Here is a 24,816-nt window from a genome sequence, read left to right as displayed (position 1 = left end):
GTCTAGTTGCCACCTAAGTCTTCTTGACATTAGCAGGCCGGTGCCTTTTCTATGTTTAGCTAGTAGATGAAGTTTTGTTTGCCAGTATGCATCCACCTAAAAGGCCATGCTACAGTGTTTAGAAATCAAGCCCTTTAAAAAATGTGTTCAGGTAGTTGTGTTTGAAAATCCTTATATATGATACTCTCATATTTTACACCCTTTATGTATTGTTTTTTTTAACTGGAGTCCTTTTATTTACCCTAATTTTGGAGTGACTGGTAATAAGCAGACATAAATTTTCCACTTTTAAAAGCCATTTTTTAACGTACTAGGAGAAAATGCAAAGATATTGTAAACCTGTTAGGTCATCAAGTCCAGCCTTCTGTCCATATAAATTTACGGTAGTCTTGGTTGGTGAGACTTTAAAGGTTGAACAGCTGTCTTACATCCTCAATTAAAGTAGTGTGCATATAGGAGATTTTCTGCTCTGGATGAATGAAACTGTGGTAAGGCTGAAGTATGCAGTGTGGTGCTTTTGTGAACCAGCCTTGCCATCAAGAGGGTCAGGTTCTAAATTTATTTGGTGACCGCTCAGATCAATAGAAGGTGAGCCTGCATATTAACACTACTGTGCCCATATGTTTTGGTGAAAAAAAAAAAAAACAAACCAGAAGAAAACCTTTTGTATTTAGATTATCTATTGCGTTTATGTAAATGTCAGTAGTCTGGAGAGTGATTTTTGGCTATGTCATTTATTTTCATCATCATACTGTGAATGTTGTAAAATTCTTCACAGTGAAGGTGAATGTAGCAAAATCTAGATATAGCACATACACTAACTCATTAAAACTGATTGATATGTATTTCTAGTAAACAAATAAGACTGAATTTTCAGTTATCTACTATTGACATATTACTTATATCTTTAAACTCAAGGTATTAAGAATGCAACATTAACTCAGTGTAATTTGTAGAGGGTTTCTCTTTGCTTTGTGCTGACCTCTGTAGTTTGCCTATATGATTTCTGTTACTGTGTCATAAAGCTCTTTTCATTTCCTGAGGGGATACTGGTTTGGAATCTTTACTTTTTGTATAAATTTAAGGTAGATAAACAAAGCCAAATCATTCCCTTAAACAGCAGAGCATACAAGAAACTGCCACCTTTTTTAAAAGATGCTTTTATATTATAAAGGAATATATTACTTTCCTATGGCTAAAAAAATACATAAATGATATGCAGTTTAGAAAATTAGAACCAAAATAGCAAGCCTATTTCCTTTTTGCTGGCTTTTGCTGGCTGAGCATATTAACAAGTGATGGTCTCACTTATTAAGGTGTCTTAGACAAACCTGTTATTTTGCAAAAGAAGATGGAAGGTAGTCATTGTACGCATGCAATTTGTAGAGAAAATATTAAATCTTAGAACTCTCTGCTGAATTCTTGCAGTTGCCACACCACTAGATCCTCTCAAGGAAAATACAGGAGTGGCACATTGTTCTCAAATATGTAGCTGCATCAATTTTAAGGTGAGGAGAAGAGTGAGGACACTGGAGCTGTTCCTACTAGTCTGGGTGCTGGGAACTCACTTCTGGAAGACTTGCATTAGGTTGGTTTGCCACATTGCTTAAGGGCTTTTGTTATAAGCAAATGAACGGTCTAATTGAGTTGGATTGGGGACTACGTATATTAAAAAGAAGCACACTTAAGCAGTCTGATAATGAACTTCAGTGTTCACCATCTGACAGGACTGAGCTTTGCTAAGTATACTCTGGTTACAAGTTTTAAAATTTGGAGAAAGATGGTTGACTAGGGTGAATAACATCTCTTGCATGGGAAAAAGCATCATTATCAGCTTCACACTGGAGATCTGACTGACCTCTTTTCTTTACAGTTCTAAACTATAGCAGCAGCCAAAAACATTGTATTTTTTCTACAAGTCTGAAAACAAGGGAAATGGAAACTTTTGAAACTTTTGTTTTGAATACAGAGTTCAATGAGGTAATTTGTGCTTTTGTCTGCTTCCAGAGTATGCTCAATATAGGGTCAAATGTTCAGGTGACACCAGCAGCAAAGCCTCCCAAAACCTCATTGGTCTTTTAGCCTCTTTATTCTCTTCCCCCCACACCCCTACCCCTTGCTAATAGCATCATGGGTTTGGAAATGGTGGGAGTGCATTGTGTGCAGTGAGCAGTGAAGCCTGCCTTGCAAGTGGCTGGTTTCTAGATCAACATCACATCAGTTCTCTGGGCAAATGGCAGATTGATGGTAAAGAGAGAGCCAGAGAATTCTTTGGCACTCAGATCCTAAAAAAAAAAAGGGAAATATTAGTTTATTCTGCTGTTACTGCCTTTCCCAAGACTACTTCTCCACAAAGGTTCTTTGTTTAAATCCCTCTTGCGTTAATTGTGGTGGAATTGCTGGCATACCTAAATTGCAAGACAGATGAGCACTACTGGTCTGATCATTAGATTCTCCGTGGTGCTGTGCTGAGGAAATAGTTTCTTCTGGGATTGTAGTTTTTACCTGAGAATGTTTGCTTAAATTTGCAATTAATGCATTTTAGTTACATTGTACTTTATAATAGAAAGTTTATATATGTTATTATTAAATGTATCAAATCTTTTCAATATAAATAAATGGTGGATGTGTGCTCCTGTTGTTAATGATGTATTGTACAGAGTACCATTTGTAAGATGTGCATAGATGATGAAGGCATTTGGGGAGAAAAAATGTCTGAACTTGTAAGGTGTATTTTTCCTGCAGCTGAACCCAAAAGAGTTTCATTGGCATTAATATAAACAGACAATAGGTGTTTCATATGCTGAAAAGGTAATTTACACAGGATAAGAATTATGCCACATAGAAGTAATTTCTTCTCTCCTAAAAAGACTAGAAATAATCCTTGATATAAGTCAAAAACTCTGTAACACTTCTGTGAGAATAGTCCAGGTGAAAGAAGATTATTGTGTACAGGGCAAGCTATAATAAAAACTGTCAGTTCTGTCAACCCTTCTGTCTAAGGTCTATAGAGGATTAAAAGGATATTGAACATCATGTAACAGCTGTCTCCTATGTGAAAGGGATCACTATTGTGGTGAACATAAACATACCTGTTAAAAAAACTCTGTAAGGCTAGGTGTGGCTGAGCCACAAGTGGTTGGTTTGACAGATAAAGTGATGCTTTCAAGGACTTGAAAGAGCACAGTCTGAGTTCTAAATAGGTAATATCACAGTCTTATCAACTAGTGTGTTTCTTGTGCGTCTTTTGCACTACTGAAATAATACAGGATACCATCGAGTTCGGTATAATAAGCAACAAACTATATTGTATTGCTATGGTGTTGAGTAAACATTAATTACTATGTAGTGTGAAATGTAATTGGTGTTTCCAGAGAAGCTGCAAATTGACTTTTAGCTACTTTTTTTTGTAACTCTAAAAGCTCTAAGGCTAAAATAAAAATATTGTTGTTAAGAGTAATAAAAACTTTAACTATACTTAGTTTTTCTGGACAGTTTAATGAATTTTGAATGTTGATTAATACCTCTGAAAACACAGCACTTCATAATGCTTAATATTAAACAAGGAAAAATTAACAATGCTTAGAATGAGTATTGCTGTAAATCTGCAATACTTAAAATTTTTGTATTTGAAATTAAAAAAAAGAGTTCTTTCAGTTCTGAAGTGAATGGGAGGAAGTAGTCTACCCAATATATCTTTGCTCAGAAGGTGCAGGTTGGTTTGTTTGCTTTCATTTTGTAAGAATGAAGTATGAAAACTGGATAGCTATCCAGATTATGGAATGGATTCCTATGTACAGGTACAGGTGACCCTCACATTCTTTAGTATGGACTTTAATAATTACAGCACCTGCTTTTCCCTAAGCATTCATGTGTTTGGCCAGTGGTGTGGGTATAAAGATAAAGCTGAAAATTAAACTCAAAATAAGTCGTTTTTTTCTTCCAGAGATGTAATCTGTACTTTTGTACATCACTAGGTTCAACTTTATTTCCTCTTACATTAATTTTAAATAACTAAATTTGAAGACCCAGATTCCCAAATACTTTTTCTTTCATTGTACAAAACAATAATCTTTAGGTCAGTTATGTACTAAGTCCTTCTGGAAGGAGTTTACAAAATAATTTGTTAGAGAGTAATGGTAATACCTTAGCCAAACACTTGGGAGCAATTAGGCCATGTAATAGCATAAGATGTGAGGGCCCATTGCCGTACCTAATCTTAATTTCCAATTCTAATACAATATTTCAAAATAGAAATTCAAGCACCCCGTTTGTTGACTTTTCAGTTTAAACACATCCGGTAACACTCAGTGATTGTATAACACTATGTAAACTTCATAGTTTTGTACAGAGCTCTCGTAGGATTGTTTTAAACTTCTTAACCCTAGCTGGCTTGTTCACAACAAGCAAAGACAGCTTCTATAGAGGATTTATTTATAACAGGTTAGAAAGAGGTATGCAAAAGTAAGACACGTGTTATTTTTTAAAAAATCAAACCCAAATCCCGAGACCAACTGTCAGCTTTTAAAGCCAGTGGACAAATCAATATATTGAATTTTTAAAGCTAATTGAAACCAATATCTAGCTTGTCGTTCATGGGAATTGCAAAAATGTAGCAATTTAAATACAACCTTTTTGAAGAGGTACAGTAATACTGCCCTGGTCTGGGACAGGGTATCAGTAAAGAGACCAACCAAAGTTCTTTAGCGAGGTCTCACAATAAGAAGGATGAAAAATAACTGAAAAGATGAAGAGGAGACCGGGAGTCTCCCAAGCACATCAGTACTGTTTCCAATGATAGTTTTCTGTGACAGACAGTACCCAAACTGGTAACTGCTGCTTGAGAATAACCTCAAATTCTTGTTGATGGAAAATAGGCTGATCTTGCTAGGACTTATAATACAGAGACAGAGCTACTTAGGACTAAAGTCTGACTTCCTCTCTCTGTTACCTGATCTTCACCTAGTGACACCAATAGTGTCAAGAATGAGAATCGAAGCAGCATTTGATGTACCATGGTCGTGAATGAAGCAGAAAGATTACTATTTTTAATAGCTCCTTCCAAAACACAGTATGCTGATAAACTGGAAAGAAAACTTTGTCACTTGGAGATGAATGCAAGAAGTGGAAAAGATAGCATTCAAATGAAAAATGAGAGGTTCATTTTGTGTCATAGGTTATAGAGGCTATGGTGGAATAATTCCTGCAGATAAAAGCGTGTAGATGAGTTTGACGTAAGAGAGCTGTGTGGTACATGAATCTGCACATGCTTGTCAGGAACTGTATGGTTGACATATCCTATTTAAGATCTATGACTAAGGAAGAACAAATAGGCTTTGACACTCACTGGACTTCATGCCTTTATTATACAATCTGAGAGCATTCTATTCCTGCACCATGGTAATACTTTTTTTGTGAGACATTATCATAATAGCTTTGCTTTTTAAGTCAAAGAACTCTGAATGTTGTAGAGCAATATATAACAAATGTATTATAAAACAAAGCATAACTTTAAAGATGCTGTAAATAAATTACCCTAGTAAAACTCCAAAGAAGAGGTAGCCTGTGTGGGAGTAGAGGAGCTAGTGAAATGTATTCCATACAGATTCTGGTACTGGTGATGTTAAAATAAATATATTTTTAGTAATAATATTGATTTGGTATGAGCTGCATATAACATAGTTGCTAACAGAAATGCGAACCATTTATTTGATTTGCTTGTTCACAGATTGAGTCTATGAGGAAGCATAAGGTGGTTGAAATGATTTGCATTAAATCTTAAAACATTGTTTTCTGTTTCTGATATGTCAAAAGGACGTTACAACTTTTCTGATTTGGCATGTGCTGATATACATGCTTTGTGCTACAATATTCTGTAAACCATGCTGCTTTTTCTATTTTTAATCAACTCTAATTTATATAGCAGTCTTATTCTGTAACATTATAAATTGGAAAAATATTATTAAAGTAATGGTATACAAGCTATATAAGATGAAGTGGGTGAAAGGCAGTAGTCTTTGAGGCTATGTTGCAATATGGTAAGTGAAGAATTCTGTGTCCCAGTAAAAAGACAGGAGGACTATAAGAGCTGGCAGAATATAATTGAACTGACTCCGGAGCAGGGTTCTCACTGTGGGGCGGTGCTCAGAGCACTGCCTCTGAGCTGACTGCAGAGCTCTGCCTGGCTGTGTTCCCACCATTCAGCAAGTGTTTAAGAGGAAATCCCACCAACCTACTTTTCTAGTAGCATATGTCTGATCACAGACTGAGACAGCACGATCCTGAGTATGCGAAAGAGATGGCACTAGGCAAGGGCAGTTTTAGTGCAGGAGCCTACCGGAAATGGACATTCTGAAGGGCTGGATGGTGGGTAGCAAAAACTCAGAAGATGAATTGAAAAGTGACTGGTGCACACTCTTCCTGCACCACTGTTGTAAATACCTGTTGGCAGACATGGGGTCATGGGGTTTTTTTGTTATCAACGTTATTCATTAAAATGGAATTATGCTGAAGAATGATAGAAAGTTACAGGACAGACAAGTGGAGAAGTTTCAGATGAATGGGGAAAAAAGACTTCAGAAAACAGGAAGACAGCCAAGAAGATGCAAAGGGGAGAGGAGAGTTGCTGCACGGAAGGGGGATTCAAAAATAGATGAGAAACGAAGAATTATGGTCTTGTAGAGCGCCAGAAGAAGAAAAGAGAAAGCTAAGTCATTGATGAATGGAATGGAGTCCATGTCCATATGATTCACTACCTCTTAAGTGTCTGAAAATAACCTTGTCTGTAAGTGCCATTATTCTGCACTAGGTATGAGGTTTTTGTGTCTGAAGACTAACTTTCAACTCTGAGCATTTCTTCCTTTCAATAAAAACCACCTCCCTTACACCTCCTGTAGCTACCAGCAGCAATGTCCTATCTGTCTAATCCTGTAGAGTGCCTCTATTTAAAATTTGCTTCCTTAACTTGCTTATCTTAACTTGCTGATAGAGAAGTCGTCCTGTTTTCTGTAGGACTGTAGAAGGCTCACAGGAATCCCAGGTGATTGAAGAGGCAACAGTGATGATGTAGGAGTCTGCTGCTTTCTTCAGATATGAACTAGTATTGCAAATTAGCATGATACTGAATGTGTTTATTCTTGTGGTTCCTGTGCATTGCTAACAGGCTGGGCACTTGTCTTTCCAGTATTGCATATCCAGGACCATAATAACTGCTTGTTTGTATAGTCTGTGTTCACTGCCTTTTATACAGTTTCTAATGCCCTTTGTGTTCAGAGACATTTCCTGGGGATTATTATCAGTTTCTCCTATGGTCTAAAATTATATATTTAGAGTTGATTCTAATTTAAGATTATTTTGTCTTCATTGTTGCATTGCACATACACAACAGAGTTCTCAGCCTTGCGTGTGAGAGTCCCTTCTGCTTCTTGACTTTGAATGAAAACAAATATTCCTCTAAGTATCATTTGTCTTTGGTACTCATCAAGCCTGTATATCAGCTGTTACTGTGTTTTGGTATTTAAACCTGGAAACAAAATCTCCCTATTGCTTTATAATATTTTTCTATCCATTGTGAAGTGTAATGAACAGGAAGACAAAAGGGCACAGGATTTTTTGTTTAATTGTTAGTTTTGAGTGTTTGGGGTTTTTATAAAGAACATAATGGCAGCAAATCTCTTGGTTTTTTACAGCTGACAGCAGTAAGTTCTCACCAATGACTTCCCATTGTAGTAGAGGATTTTTATCCTGACATCTTTTTAAAATGAGTGTATATATGTCAAAATCTCTGTTTAGGGGTTGTCCTTGACCCTGTACAGCAAACAGGGAGAAGAGAACCTAAATTCTGCAAGATTAGCCATAAGTGGTTAAAGAATTGAACCTCAAGAGAAAAATTTATGTGATGCTCTTAGTTTCTGTCATCAAAGGCAATGGGCATTCAACCTGGGAATTATAGATTTATTTGAAAATTATAGATTTAATTCTTCCTTACATGTGACTTTCTTATTCCACTGTTTACCATGCCCAACTCAGGGTTTAGAGAGTGGTGCAAGAGGCTTGGAATCAAGAACAGTCTTGTCATCAGAGTTGGGTCTCCTGTGCAAACTGGCCTCTAGTTCATTAGGTGGAATCATCTCTGCTGTTGTCTTAAAATTGACCAAACCCTCAGGAAGTGTATACAGAACATAATTATCAAACCTGTGTAAAACTGTCATGTGGGTATCTGGGCTATTTCTCTGAGTAGTGGATAAAGTTTTAGAAACCTCTACAAATAGTAGAGCTGGAAGCCTATTTTCCAAATGAATGTTTATGTCCTGCAGAAACTCACATGAATGGATTAGGGTTTAATCTGCTTCAAACCTTTGTCAACAGTAACCACAATAAATGTTATTTGGCTTGTTCCGTGATATATGAAAATTTGATAGGTTTTTAGCAATGATCTGTTGTGGAATATTACTCCAGATTATCTGTTTCACCCCGGCCTTTCAGCATACATGTGATTGCACTTCAGGTAGTATTATTGCTAGTTAGATAGACAATCGTTTGCTGCAATTTTAGGTAATGATGTAACTAAATTGCCCTTCTTTGTTTAGAAGCAAAAATGTTTAAAGAGCTGGTCTAGACCTAGAAATGAGACTATCTCTTGGTCAGATATTTTAACTTTAAAATAAAATACTGGGTAATATTTCAACAATTGAACAATGAAAACTATAAATTGGAAATTAGTCTTGGCTGTGGCTTCCTTTTCTCTTCTGTATGCAAGAGTAGGGAGCTAGTTTCTGGTATCATTTTGTCCTAAGGGAAAGATTTTGGTACAGAAATGTCTTACTTTTTTATCCTTTCTTTTCCTCATTTGCTTTCTATTCCTTTTTTATGCTTAGACATACCTCATGGTTTCTTGCATGTTTTCTCCCAATGGGTAGTATGTGTTCCAGAAATTTACAACTTTTATTTGTCTATTCCATTTTTCTTTTTTATTACATGAAAAAAAAAAAAAGACTACTTTTGAAGTGCCCTTTCCTCTTATTGGCCTCAGATGTTTGTAATCTACTGCTCTCTGTGTTATGTGTTTTGTGTTTTTGTTATTGTTTTATTTTTTTAATTAGTACCCATGCTATTGGAGGCTGATTGAATGAGTTTTTATGTGTACATGCATGGTTTTAGGTGTTTTATTTTGCACTGACAAAACTGATAGGTACAAACCTGATAGCTGATAATGTTGGGCTACTGCATAAGTATCCTTCACATGCATTATTTTGTGCCTGAAAGAGATTCATGAGCACGCACACCTTAAACAATAAATAACTTTAGTGTTGCAATGTTTAGAAATAAGAAGTTAAAGATTTTAAGTTCACTGGGGATACATATGTATAATTTAACACTATTCAGTAAGAGATGTAAATTTTGAGCTTAGATGTGTGTGAAACATGAATTTCTGTCATTATATACTCACAGGCATGTCTATAAAGCTATGCCAAATGATATTTGCATAAATATTTATATAAATATGCTATACTTGCATAGCATTTGTAGGGGTTTTATGTCTAACTTAATTTACCATTTCACAATGAGACTGAGTTGAATCAACAGCTAAGTGATTCCAAAATGGTAAATATCATTCCTTTTCTTTGAGTTCCTCAAGTTGGGGTTTAGTGGTGCAATGACTATGGTGTTGTCTTTTACACAGAAAGTAATATGCATATGAAGTGAATATGGTATCTTTTAAGATTCAGAATTGCCTATATCTTTTTAAAGGAGATGCTGTTCCATGAAAAAATAGGGGAAATATTGATAAAAGGGTGTTTTCTGATAATTGGAAGGATTTTTTCTGCGTTTTTACTAAGAAATGCTGAGATACATACTCTGAGATTAGCATAGGTCTGGCTTTGCGTGATGGTCTATATTTATGTGCAGTCCAGAATAGTATAACACCTAAAAACATGGCTGTTTCATTTTGGTGGGTTGTATTTTGTTTGTTTGTTTTAATAGTGAGCATGTAGCTCTTAATTTCAATTTGGTAGGAGCTAGCAGGTGAATTAAGAGAAATTTGATCTAAATTTATAGTTTGTTGTTTACATTATTTTGAACTAAAAACATAGTAATGGAATAACCTTGTAAAATGAAAGGTGGGGTTTCATAGGGTGGGAGGACAGTTAACAGAAAAAGGAAAAAAGTGTAATACTGTCTCTTCAAATGGGGACATGCATGTGGAATTGAAGTTCATGGTAATTGGCAGTGTATTCCCTTAAGCATGGTATTTTGCCTGTGATTTCTGAAAGGATCAATCACTTGCAGCAATTTATGTAATAACTTTCTGGTGGGTGATTCTATTATTTTATTTATGCTTTTTGTCTGGTTCACCAGAATGCAATACCTTTTCTGCTTGGTAAAGTAAATGCACTCTGTAATATCTATTATGGTATGGTCAAAGAATAATTTATTGTCAGATAGGAAAATAGGTCAACACTAATGTCACTTGATGATCAACCCCCCCAAGTTTAATAAAACACCTCACCAGCATGCATTCTGCACAGTGCTTGATGTTTTATTAGGACTACAGTACCTTACAGTACCTAGCTATAGCGGGAGTGTAATTACTGAGCTGTCAGGGTGATAAGTGGGATTAATGGCAGCCTGGTGCACTTTAGTCTGCAGAGTGCTCAGAGAATCGGAAGATGGTATTATTATAAGAGAAAGTCTGGACTGGCATATTCATGGCACCCTCCCCTCCTCCTCAAAGCTCACATTCAAGTTTGTGCTACCCACCCCCCCAGTAGCTGACATTTTCAACAGCTGTTATTTCTGAACCAGCTCAAAAATCAAAAGAGAAGTAATTTGGTAAAGATGCTTGCTAGCCACAATGGGTAATCTGTACACTGCTTATACTAGGTGCCATTCTAGTCAGTTTTGACATGAGATTGTTCTATATATAATCCACAGACATGTATTTTATGTGAAGTGCAATTCTTTCGGTCTTGGATACAGGACTGTTGTGTTTTAAAGGAAACCACATTTAGGAAAGTGAAGAGCAAGAAGTCACAATGGAATTGTCTTTTTTTTAAATGCGTGTTTTTCCACTTCTGTTATTTCCTTACTGCATACACAGGCACTATGATCATCTGAGCCTTCATAGTGGTGTGTTTTGTCTAGTGTATCTCCTTCTTTTCTGGTTTCCAGTACTAAAACTTTGCTGTGTTTCAGTCTGCTTAGAATGCTAAGAGCATTCTTTTGACTCGGTGCTCTGGCCACATCAACCCTTTGAAATTCCCACTGGCCGGCCTTGGCTTGTTAAGGCATTTCTAATGTGTGCCTGTCAGTGGGTAGTGCTGGGCAGCGGTATATTTAATGGCCACAGCTAAACCTGCTGGTGCTCTTCTGGCAGAGCCCTCTGACATCCCGACTAGTTGAACTAGTAACCCACTATGGTGTTGAACCTGGATTTGGCTTTATCAGATTTGCCAGCTTTTGCAGCCTGTGAGACCCGTTTTCCTTTAAATACTTCCTCTGGGACCTTTCCCCTATGACTAGTTCTGTGAGAAAATCCAAACAGACACTACCACTTGTGCCTTCAGATTTGCTGGTGCTATGGTGTCAGCAATACACAGCTAGATGATAATGAATAGGAAGATGAAAGACTAATTAATCTTTTACTTAAATGACTTTGCCTTCTCTCTTATTCCACCCTTAATTGAAAAAACAAGCAAAAAAAAAAAGAAAAATTAAAAAAAAAAGCAATGCGTGCGATTGACAAAGGCCAGTTTTTCTCTAGGTATTTCAGGCATTTACTTTTAATATGCTCTTAATTTTTTTGTGTGTAGTCCATAGGCTTCTTGCAGTCTTTCTGTGTTTGAAAATATTCTGCCCTAGCCAGTTCCAGTGTTATCTATCACTAAATAACAATAATTAAGGTGGACTTGTGGAATCTATGTAAGTAGTTGTGCTGAGATAATATGCAAAAAGCAAACTTTATTTGATTTTCCATAGATTGTTAAAACCACAATTTACATAAATTCTGAATGTTAGTAAAACAATATTGAAAGAGCATCTGGAATAACTTAATGAATTCTGAGATACTTAGTAGTGTGGCATTTGACCTGTGATAATCATTTATATGTAAAACCAAAAGTGTGTACAAATACCTTTGTGTTTAATAGAGAACCATTTTACTCTTCAGCAGACTTTTTTTTTTTTGTTAGGTTTGCTTACTGCAATTTGCATAGACTGCTCTGAGGGTTTAATCCTTAGATGGGACTTGGGCAAGCAACCATGGATGACTATGCAGGAACAGACAATAAATTTTTGTTACTTAGTATGTTTTAATACAGTTAGGTTTTATTATTAGAGATGACAAGAAGAGGGTCTTGGGGATTTTAGTTGGAAGTATGCATAAGATTACTGAATTGTTTTCAGAGGTCACAGACATATCACTGGGAACTTGTAGAAAAGTGGTTTGAAAATTTGTCAGCCATTCTTATGCTTTAGCACATACAGTACAAAGTAATTCCTTCCACTGTGGAAATACTGTTGCTGTCGTATGGCATTCCTTGGGGGTCAGTGTTGAGACCAGCGCTGTTTAACATCGTTGGTAACATGGACAGTTGGATTGAGTGCACCCTCTGTGAGTTTGCCGACAGCACCAAGCTGTGTGGTGGTTGACACACTGGAGGGAAAGGATGGCATCCAGAGAGACCCGGACAGGCTGGAGAGGTGGGCCTGGGCAAACCTCATGAAGGTCAACAAGGCCAAGTGCAAGGTCCTGCACATGGGTCAGGGCAATCCCAAGCACAAATACAGACTGGGTGATGAGTGGATTGAGAGCAGCCCTAAGGAGAAGCACTTGGGAGATGTAGTAGATGGAAAACTGACTATGAGCCAGTAATGGGAGCTCACAGCCCAGAAACCCAACTGTATCCTGGGCTGCATCAAGAGAAGTGTGGCCAGCAGGTCGAGGGAGGGGATTATCCTCCTCTACTCCTCTCTCATGAGACCCCACCTGGAGTCCTGTGTCCAGTTCTGTGGCCTCCAACATCAGAAGAACATAGAGCTGCTTGGGACGCCATGAAGATGATCAGGGGACTGGAGCACCTCCCCTGTGAGGACAGGCTGAGGGAGTTGGGGTTGTTCAGCCTGGAGAAGAGAAGGCTCTGGGGAGATCTTATAGCGGCCTTCCAGTACTTAAAGGGGACATACAGTAAAGATGGGGAGGAGCTCTTTATCAGGGAGTGGAGGGATAGGATGAGGGGTAACGATTTTAAACTGAGAGAGAGTAGATTTAGATTAGATATAAGGAATAAATTCTTTACTGTGAGGGTGGTGAGACACTGGCACAGGTTGCCCAGAGAAGCTGTGGCTGCCCCCTCCCTGGGAGTGTTCAAGGCCAGGTTGGACGGGGCTTTGAGCAACCTGGGCTGGTGGAAGGTGTCCCTGCCCATGGCAGGGGGCTGGAACTAGGTGATCTTTAAGGTCCTTTCCAACCCAAAACATTCTATGATTCTGTGTCTGATTGTCCAACATCTAGAATTTAATCCACAGTGACACTTCCAGAACTTCATTAATAAATTCAGATTCACAGCACAGATGTTTTTCAGATAGAAAAATGAAATGGCCAGGAGTTTAGCAATCTTGTATTCCAGGGAAAAAATTACTTCTGTGTAATTAGATGTTTCCTAATAGTCAGACATGTGTAGTCCCTATGTTTGTAACTGCACCCTACTGCCTTCCTTTGTAAAATGGAGTCAACAGAATGTAACCAATCAGTGTGGAATGGAAGTCAGTAATAATCATGTAGCGCTCTGAGGTTTTAAATAAAAATTTTATGAAAATGCTCTGTATTACTCCTTTGTGGCTTATCTTCTACTATGCTAACTTGAAAAACCTTATGCTATTGGCAACATTTGTATTCCATGTCTCCTTGACACATTTTCTTTTATTCCTGTAGATGCTTAAAGTGTGCAGATGCCCCCTGTCAGAAGAGTTGCCCAACTAATTTGGACATCAAGTCATTCATCACAAGTATTGCGAATAAGGTAAAATCAGACTTGCAGTAGTACATGGAAGCAAATAACAGCAGTTACTTGCAGTTCTGTTAGTGAGATTGCATTTTAAGGCTTATCTTTGTAAAGTCTTAAAAAAAAAAATAGTGTTTACAACAGATGCTTTAAAGTTCAACACTCAGCTAATTTTTAATCAGTTTTGCTGCTGTTCTGTGCCCAGACAGACAGTGTATAGTGCAAATCTATTTCTTCATGTCACTTTTTCTATAGAGTTTTTGGTTTTGATGGTTTTCAAATACAATGATGCTCAAAAAACTGAGCATTGCACTGTAATTATTTAACTTTGCTGTTACTTGAGATATTACAGTTATAAAACTGTTCTTCCATTAAATGTTTTCTTTTTTTAAAGAAGGGATTATAGATTAAATTTGCTTTGGGCGGAAATTTCTCATGAAGGTGATCATCTCAAGGAATATTTTCTTGTAGTTTATAGTAAGAGGCTCTGGTTAATGGAAATGTAGTCAGTCACTTCGACTATTAATAACATAGTACAAGAATAAATTGAACCCCCTCTTTGGAGGTACTGTACCTTTTCCTTTCTTAATAGGCTATTATACTATAATCATAATGAAATCTTAAAAACATTATTCTAACTAGGGGTTTACAAATTACTTATAACAGAAATAGAAATAAATAAAGATGACTGTGAAGTTGATATGACAAGATTAATTAGGCTGTCTGGGATAGCATAAAGATGACTGGGTATTGATTGCCCCATACCTTTTAAAACTTACTTCCCATCTGTGGAATCATTAGCTGCCATATGATTTATTTGTCTGTATGAGCCCAACTAGACTGATAATCTACTGGGCGTGCTACAAAGATTTTCTGGCTGCATTTTATGCTCTAACATGTCTCACTGTTAGATACAGCTGAAAGGGACAACACAGGTAAAGCTGGAGTGAAGTGGGCAACAGCAGCACTGCCGTGTGCAAGTTAACAGCCACATTACTGCACTGTATGTTGTACAGAGAAGACACTGGTAAATTCTGCACCTTAACAAGGAACATTAGGATAAGAGGAGATATGAAAATACATGTATCAATCCTAACATAACTATGTGTTGATGTGGTTTACAGTTATTGGCATTGTGCCCAGCATCTGCATATAGACTGTTTTCTTATATAATCTGTATGCTGTCACTGCAGTGTTTATTTTCACGAATGTAGGCATCTGTTTGCAACCATAGTATAGTATGTGGCATATTGCTGCTTATTATTTCTTCCAGGCATCGTGAAGCAGGCAAATTGAACAGAGAAGGTACAAGGCACTAATGAAACTGCTGGTCCCCATCTCATCATTGTGCTGTAGTTTGTTTAGGAAACCTAAAGCAAATTTTATGAGGATGGTATTTTTTTATTATGGAATAGTTATGCTACTGCTTTGGGTAGGATAGAGTGATGTGTTCCTGAGGAAAGAAAAAGGGCTTGATTATCAAAACATAAAAGATGGGAATAAGGAACCAGGGAAGATGGACTGAAGACTGCAACAGAAGATGTCAGAAGAAGAACTAACACTAGCAGCATCATGGAACAGTAAATTTGGTGGGTCTTTTAGACTCAGCCTCAGAAATACCATGCCCCTTTGTGCCTTGGCAGAAAGGGTAAGTCATTTTAACAGTTGATTCATTCTGAATTCTGTGAATACATTACAGAGCAGAGAAAAACAAGGTGGGGTGACTGCAGAGCTTTGAGAGTTGCGTTTTGGCAAAATTATACTGGAATAATTTTAGGAAACTGCCTCAATGGTATGAAGTGAAGTCTTTACCCTGCTGAAGCCAATGGGTACACTCCTACAAGTTTTAATAGGGCTAGACTTAACCTGTCAGATGGTCGATGAGGTGGATCAACCCTATAGACTTTGGACTGCTTGATGATAACTCTTTTTAATCATCTTGGAAGCTGCAAATGCTAGGTTAGATGCTGGTTTTGCCCTAAGCAGGTCACCTGATCCCTTACTGTTTTATCAGGAAATCCTGCTTTAGAAAAGAAGTGCAGCATACTGGTATTCTCTCAGGAGAATTAACGTGCTTTACAGGGAGATCGAAGTATCTTAGATTACTGAAACGTACTTACAGCCTTTCTTTTTGAACCTTATCCCTATCTATCAACATCTTCTGTATCCACTCTGAAACTAGTTTTTATAAAGGGTATACAATGGTTTTGGTAACTGCTTTTACCTCATGTTGATGCCTGATAATTGCATAGACAGCGGGAAACATTTCCACACAGGATAAAAAGTCAGCTAGGTGTTTTTGCTAGCCAAGATCTTAGGATGGGAAATTGCATGCCTAAAATCAGCACTGCTTCTGTGAAGTCCAGTTCCAAGTGTGAGTTTATATACAGTTTTACCCTTTACTTTCTCTCCTTAACCTATTAGAAGAAATCTAATATAGCATGGTTGTGGAAGCATTTCTCTTCACCAACTCTAATCCTGACCTTAAAAACAAATAAGCAAACAAAAAAACAAACTGAGCCAACTAAACCCAAAAAACTAGAATTGAGAAAAACCTGCAACCAGATATGCTTAGCAAATAGCCAAAGTCATGGGCTGAGAAACAAGTCTCAGAAGTCCTGCATATTTGTGGCCTCCATGTCAATGGCTGTGCCTCCTGTAATTCGTGTACCAAGCAACTTCTCAGGGACATAAACAATGCATAGAGGGTACCTGACCTTGACTTGATGGCTACAGTCTGCTAGGCTGAATTTTCCTTTTGATGAATTAGTGTGTGGTGCCTTTGCTAGAACATACTTATTTTATAACAAATTCTGTTCTTCAGAAGTAACAGTAAATTCTTCTGGTTTCCTTTATCAATAAGATTTTTTTTTCTAGGTATAAGTATGTACTACTGCTTTTACACTACTGCACTTTGAAAATCCTTGCTTTCTGCCAAGCAATCAATAGATATAATAAGATTGAAGTAGAGAGAGGGATACCAAAAGTTAAAATGATTCACCTGAAATCATGACCCTGGCAGAGCCTGTGTGAGAGCCCACTGTCATGGCTGCTCTTGCAGTGTGCTCTCCCCTCTTTCATTCTGCTGCTGTGGTGGTTGGAGTACCTGCACCATATGCTTTTAGAGCAGATAAAAAACTAGAACAGTGTGCTTTTTAAAACCACACTAGAACTTCTAATTTACAATTTTGAAAGTTTTTAATGGAACTTTCCATTACTTTTAATGGAAAAGTAATTTTTCACTTTGCTATGCATTTTCCTAAACTTTTATTGAAATAATCATTTTGATATCATTCAGCAATCTGCTTACTGAATATTTTTGCATTATTGTCATAAAAGTATTTGCTTCACATGATCAAGGATATTTTACATGTCACTGAAAATACTTTTGAAAATGATAAATCTTTTTTGCTCTTTTCACTTTGTAAGTAAACTTCCTTTTTTAATCCAAAACCTGATAAATATATCTGGTAGCTTCTAGACAAAATAAATAGGTGAACCATAGGGCATTCAGGTATTTGAGGTCAATAAATCCAGGAAGTTGGGGTATGCTTTCTAGGCTTATTGAAGTCCCTGTCCTGCTTCTGAATCTTTCTTCATCACTCACTTGAGAAACTTCCTTCGGTAGGTTACCCATCTCTTGTTTAGAGGGGATTCAGTTCAATAAATTCTGTGTCCTCATCCCTGTGTAAGCAGTAAGCAGTATTACACACAGGTATTTATTTAAACATGATTCATTATTAATATAGAGTATTTAGACAACAGCATACTGAAAATGAATTACTTTGTCAGGTATTTAAGAGCTCTATTGTATGTAGTTTGTTTTGTTGGAAATCTGCTATAGTAATCATAAAAGGTCAGGGATTCTTGTTCTCTTAAGCCTGAGGCTTTTCAGATATTTACAGACCATGCACAGTGTAGCTGTTCTGGCTGTTCTGCCATTAGACCTGAGCTCAGGAGTGGAAGAGGGACAGGGGAGGAGGGGTTGTTTCTGGGTTGAGAGGGTAATTGAATTGCCAGACTCAATGAGCCTTGAGCCTCTTTGAGAAAAAGGATGTCACTTATGCTGTATTGTGTTAGCTGCTGTGACTCAGTAGAGTTTAGGCCACAACTTCCATTCTCTTTTTCCATACAAACTGGATTACAACTCCACTTTATAAAGGTACAATCTATTCTATTGTGTCTTTGCAGTCTGTTTCTCAGTTCATACAGACTGCTTGCAATTGTGTCTCTTGGAGACCAGACTTCAAATTCACCATGCACACATTACTACTTTTGTTTCTAAACATCAGAAGATGGAAAACAAGTATTCTGACTTCCAGCTCTCATCTCTTTAAATACAGCCTTCACATTGCAAAGTGTATATTCTTTGTTTTATAATACACAAGTGCCATTTTAGTTATTTTTCTTTAAAAAGAAAACACACACAAAAAAAGTATTCAGCTGCTGCAGTAGAAAGCTTTGCCTCCCTACCATTGAACAAGTACCAAGAATGATTTTAGGATTTTATATCCTCCTTTCCCTGTCTTGGTATGTCAAAGCAAGGAGGACTCGGTAAAATGGAGTTCCAGCACCCATCAGCCTTTAGGGCTCTCACAAGCAAATATTGTACATCAGCAGAAAATCCTACAGCTTCCCAGAAGCAACTCAGCCTGAACACTTGCAGCCTGTCCAGCTTTCCTCCTGTTAAGCAGACGTGTGTGCCAGAGGAAGCTGCCCATTAGAAAGCAACATGCTCTACCTTTGTACTGTTCAGTGAGACAGCCTTGGAGCTTTTTGTTATCAGACACCTGTATGGTTGAGTAGTCACATTGAAAAACAACTGTTGGTGTAGTTTAGGCATGGGGATATTAAGTTGTGTTACATGGCACAGGCATAAGGAGTGAATGACTCAGTGTTTATAGGCTGAGTCTATAATGAAGAATTAGGGGTTCAGAAGTAACTTTGTGTTATCAGTACTCAAAAATCAGACTTTGTCTCTGTAGCCCTCTGTTACTAGCTCTCACATTTTTATCTCAGGTTTTGCAGTATTACAGTGATTCCTGACATTGATTTAGCAGTTTTCTCCTGACCATCTTCTCCCATATCCCTTAGTAATAAACTGGTCTGAGCTGACATGTCAACCATTTTCTAACAGATTTTGTAGGTGGATGTAAGCTTTCTGGTGGCCAGCGCTTTAAAAAAACAGAAAACCACCAGAAAACAAAAAAAAACCCTCCAACACCAGCAAAGCCACGCTGCCCTCTTGATAAAAGGTTGTCCCTGGACTGTGCGATATGCTGGTAGGGAAATGCGGGAGAGAGAAATGAATGCCAGGAACAGTACAGAGAATGCTGCGGAACACAGGTGTAAGTTTTAGAGCTTTGAAGGAATGTTTAGGTTTAAATGAAACTGAAGGAAATGTGTGTGGGTTTTTCGAGAGGGAAATTCAGTTTTCCAAGGGAGAAATGGGAGAGGAAACAAACTGGAAGATAGAGATGGATACCAAGGGATAAGGGTGAATCTGAAGTTGGGGAGGTTGAGGGACTAAAGGAAAAAATGTTTGTGATGATATACTAGAAATGAGAAAGAAGGAAAAGTGAGTAGACAAAGGAAGGCAAGAGACAAAAAGCTGTGGAATCATTAAGAGAAAATGAAATGAAGGAAAGATTGTATGGGAGAAAGGGTGGTGAGAGACATAGGATTATGACAGGTGAGAGAAACAGAATGATGGTTTTTCTGTGCCAGAGGAACTGAGTAAATTAACAAAGGACATCTATATGCCATTGCAAAGACTGTAGAAAATCATGAGTCACAGTTCATATGTAAAATATTGTAAGTGGGATACTGTTAATACAATGAAGGATTGTGGAAGTCAGAATGCTGCTAGATGATTGGTAATAATTATATACAGATATGCATCACAATTAATCTTTAAGTACTACTTTGAGGCCCCAGGTTTTTGAAAGTGCTGTTTTATTCAGCTTTCTCTGCTAATCTTTGTATATTTCAGGTCACTAAATACAAAAAAAAAAACATTTAAAAGAAAAAGTAGTAATGGTGTTAAATTGATGCACTTGAAACAGTGACTTTTCTTGAGATGTCTGTTTGTACTTAGTGTAATGGAATGGCTGACAGCTGGTTTCAGTTGCCATAGTGTAATTATGTAGAATAGACTTTTGCGATGACACTATGTCAATTAAGGAATCTCTCACATTCTAGACTACAAAGGACAAAATGACAGTACAAGATATTTCTTCCGTTCTTTTTCATAAAAAGATAGTGACACTGTGTGAAATTGCAGTCCTGTTATGATGACACAAGTCAAATGATGTGAAAGATTTCTGGATTGATTAAAAATCATCAGCATTATAATATAGAATATGTATGATTTGATAAGTTACTGTTATGTTTTGTTCATTCTTCTTTGGAAGGTATTTGGGGGGCCTGACAGACTGGGGGTGTTTCTTGTTATATTTGAACTGGTGTGTGTCAATGTGAAAAATGCTACTTATATAACAATGTACTTTAAATAGTGTATATGTATGTGAAAATATTTTAATCCCATACATCTTGAGTAAATTTTAAAGCCGTTGCAGAACATGAACTAAGGTAGGAAGTGGTGATATTTTCCCATATTTTTTGCTGTGTCTCCCTTCTTTTAAACTAAACCCGGATGAAAAGGAAATTACCACTTTTTTCTACTTTTCTTTTAAAGTATTCACTCTGTCCCAAAATCCCGATGAAGTCAGTGTTTTTGTTTTTATTACACAAAGCATAATAATGCATATTCTTCATTGTTTTTGAGAAAACTGTAATATCAAAACACCCTGATGCATAATGAATTTATATAAAGAGCTCTTGAATTGAAATGAAAGAAAAGATGCTATAAGCATTTCCTGATAGTAAATGCCATTTCTTCTGGTCTCTCAGTATTGATCCTATGTGTTTTAATAGGTTTTTTTCAAGTAAAAAACAGTCTCATTTGCATGCAAATTATATAATGCTTCCAAATGATACATGTGGAGATCCTCCTCTGCCTGGTTTCCACTGATTATTGATGTCTATTTAAGGCTTGTTTTTGTTCCCTGTGTTAGCAATGTAGTATTTATTGACATTTTGATGTAGGAAACCGCAAAACATCCTATCTAGTTAGACTAATTTATTTCTATGGAAGTGCACGGGAAAAAAGATTCTATGAACAAAGGCATAAGCATTTATCTCATTAAAAAATTCAGAAATATTCCAGTTTTAAATTTGCTTCCTCTGTGACGTTTGTAAGAAACTAGCCAACTGAGTCATCTTATTATTTCAACATCCAAAAAAATTACTCCAAACTGTTAAGGCAGCTTGCATCATTCCATGCAGTGGAGTAACTTTATCATTTTAATGAAGAGAGCTTCCCTTTAATTCTGATCCTCTCTCATGTACAACATGTGGTGAGTAGTTACCAGCTTGCCAGGTTTGCATCTCATGTATATTTTCTATGCAGCTTACTACACCCTGGTTCTGTGAAATAAGTGATCAATAATTTTTTATAAAATGTGAATATTTTATGAATATTCTATCTTTAATGTCACCGTTAAATGTAATAGTCACTAATATGTGTTTTCAGGTTAAAGAAAAAGTTATGTAAGCACAAAGTGTTCATGTAGCTAAACATTTAAGATACTGTACATATAGTACTGTACATTCCCTACGAACTCTCATTTATTACAGTAGTAGCACAGTGGTTTGCAGTTTTGTAATACAGTTTGTATAACACCACTTAGTGTAACTTACTAGACTGTACTGTATTTCTCTGCCAGTTTTTGTCAAGTATGAGAAAACATTTCTCTAATCATGTTTGATATGTTAGATAATAAATCAAAATGGTAAAGGCAGGATTTGTGATTAAATAGAATGGAAGGACAAAGAGATGAAGCAACTCAGAGCTGGGCTTCTGAAGTCCAGCCCACAACCCAGTCTCCATGCTCAGTTGTGCCCTGGGTATCAGGAAGGTTGCAAATGGGCTTGCTTTCGAGCCACTGCACAGTCATGGTAGCAGTATGTGGCTGTATCCTTTCACTGTTAATGGACAGTTATCAATGGCAATAGGAACAGTGGTTACGCTGGTGGAAGGTGGAAGAGGCGAATTAGGGAACTGCAACTCTTCTGCAAGTATGTTATAAGTTTACCAATGGTAAAATTGACCCAGGGTGACTTTTTGTTGGAGACAGAAAACGTCAGCACTGAACCTGTACTTCCCTTTCTTCTTTAGAGGTGTCCACTTTAGCAAAGTTGGAGCACATTAGTGAAGCATTGCCCTGCTGCTCCCAGAGATAAGTGAAACAATTTAGACTTCAGGTGTGACTGTCTTTTAATTTATCTTTAAAATTTATTTTGTGTGTTAAGACTAGAAGATATATACTCTTTGATACAGTCTATCTAATGACTTAATATTTAGCAATGTAATATGTACCCTATATCTTTTGTACCCTCATTTGAAGGAGGACACAGTTCCTCTTTTTGTCAGCAGCAACTTATGATCATGACAGCAACATCAGAAAACTTCCCAGATCATGTTTTCCCCAAATTAAGAGTTCAGCAGCAGTTGGCCTTAACCCCATCAGGACTTCAATCCCAGCCTACCCCTTATTGAGACAGGTTACCCCTGTTCTGAGACAAGTTTCCCTAGGTATCCCCTCAATAAGCCATGATCTCAGTCCTATACCCACAGTGACCCTAGTCCCATCTCTCTGAAGTCACTTGCTATTTTAATATAACCTGTCTTTCTGTAGCATAGCTGTGCTCAAAGTTTGGTTTGAGCTTGCAAAACAAATAAAATGTGCCAGCTCTGTTGACAATGCCTGTAGTGGCACAGCTCAAGTGTGAGAATATGCTTTACAGATATGTAATAAAATTAATTTTAAAAAGAAGTTAACAGCTTTGCATTCTAGCCATAGTAACTAGCTTTGTTTATTGATTTTAATTACAAAGCCTAAAAATGTAGAAGATTCTTAATGACATTACTTAAATGAAAGTGGACATTGTTGTAATGATTCCCATTGAACCAGAGTTGAAGATAATAAAAACAAAAATCCTGAACTACACAGGAAGGGAAAATATAACTCTCATATATAGTGAAATATCAAACTGAACAAAAATTCTTTGAAAACTATTTTGTCTTTGAGTTAGTGAGAAAAATCCCCACTCCTAGTTTGTAATTATTCCTTTAGAGTGGAAAAAAGGAATGGTTAGATGTAATTGCCTGGGGAACAGACATCTCATGCCACTTAAGATGCTGTAAGGTATCTAGGCTGGTCTCTGAGTGCTGCTTCAGAAAGACATGGGTCTCCTGCATTGACTCTCTGCATGGTTATGTGTCAGGCACATCTCTGATATAACTAGACTTCTGTGTTTTGCTGCTGAATTGAGCTTACAGTGTCTTTATTGGCTGTTTTTAGTGGTTCTAACAACCTCTGGCATATCAAAACAGTATCATTCACCTGGAAGAGCAAAAATATTTGCCAATATGTACAATTTCTGTTTAACTACTACTCCTTTACATTGGAGTAAATGAAAACAGGGGATAATAAAGTGCCTTACCAGTAACCAGTCACCACAGTAGCGTTCACTTTGAATAAACACTTCCGCGTACATTAGCTTACTTGACAGGCCATAGTTCGCAGGTGTTGCATAGGGTCTGCTGTGACCACATACTTCACATTGTTTGAAGGCTGAATCTTTTGGCTGTTCTGAATCAGCTGTCCTGGGACAGAGAGGTAAAGATAATTGTTATAAAAAAAAGTGATTATTGAAGATTGGAATATGGAAGAGGTGGTGGAAGAGGAAGGAGACATACTGTTTTTTAATCTCTTGGTTATTGCTAGTTTGGAGAAAGCTGGAATGAGATCCCAGCATTAATTTCTCACTGAAGAAACTCTTGTAGAACCTTAGCCGTGTGCTAATTTTAAGGGGTACTGTACTGTCTTCTGGCCCTTAAAGGAAACTCTAGCATTATCCCATCTTTCCTTGGTGGGAATTTTAGAGTCAGTGGGAGGAGTGGTGAAATGAAGAAAGTAGAGTCTACAATTAAATATTGACTATACAGAAGAAAAGGTAAGGTGTAAATGGTTTAGTTTAGTTGCATCATTAATGTAAATGTAGTGTAAATGTAGAACTGCCATCAGTAGTTCTCCTCCTCTAAATGAGACTGCAGTTCACTCCTGGCCTTTTCCCTGATGATGCCTCTTAAGAGAAGATTCTGTGAAGTTGTGAATTGTACATAACTTCTTTAATCAGTTCCCTGGTTTGCTATTTAGGGAAAAAGTAAGTGTTTTCCCTGATCATTATGTGGTTGAGGAAAAAGAGTTCAAAAAAGAATTCAATAGTGCAATATCTACTCTTCTCATCATGGGTCTGGGACAATTGGTACTACTGATCTGGTGTGAAGGAGAGGCATATCCGCAGTGATGGTGTGTAAAATAAGCTTTTAATTCCCTGTGTCGTAAAGAACTGATAATTTAACTGGCACTTTCTGGTCAGACTTCCAAGGGTTACAGTTCAGCTACTGCCCAGTTGACCTAGAAATGGAGAAAGTATTTACAAGTACATAATGCAGGCACAGTAGTTTTTGAATGTAGATTTGTTAAGCCGCTAAAAATCCTACAACCACCTCAGACTGAAGATGCTTTTGACTATTTTGCAAGCTAAAAAGAAAAGTTTTATCTTTGCATAATCAAGAATATTTCTGACTTTCTTTCCAGTGTCTTTGACATAATGTTATATAACGTGTTGTTACATTTAAATAATGTCAGTATTACTTAATATATTTATATATTATTCTACTAGC

The 24,816-nt window shown here is 37.1% G+C and overlaps 1 protein-coding gene across 1 annotated transcript in view; it reads left to right on the top strand.

Annotated features, from left to right (window-relative positions):
• The window catches only part of DPYD (dihydropyrimidine dehydrogenase), a 369,160-nt gene that overhangs the window by 92,511 nt on the left and 251,833 nt on the right, over positions 1-24,816 (top strand). The window contains exon 4 of the mRNA XM_074907341.1: positions 13,934-14,021. Within this exon, the coding sequence (XP_074763442.1) occupies positions 13,934-14,021 (88 nt within the window). The remainder of the gene's footprint in view (positions 1-13,933; positions 14,022-24,816) is intronic.

Source organism: Athene noctua, chromosome 5 (genome assembly GCF_965140245.1).
Source record: "Athene noctua chromosome 5, bAthNoc1.hap1.1, whole genome shotgun sequence".
Classification (NCBI taxonomy): Eukaryota; Metazoa; Chordata; class Aves; order Strigiformes; family Strigidae; genus Athene; species Athene noctua.
This window is presented reverse-complemented; position numbering and strand designations above follow the sequence as displayed.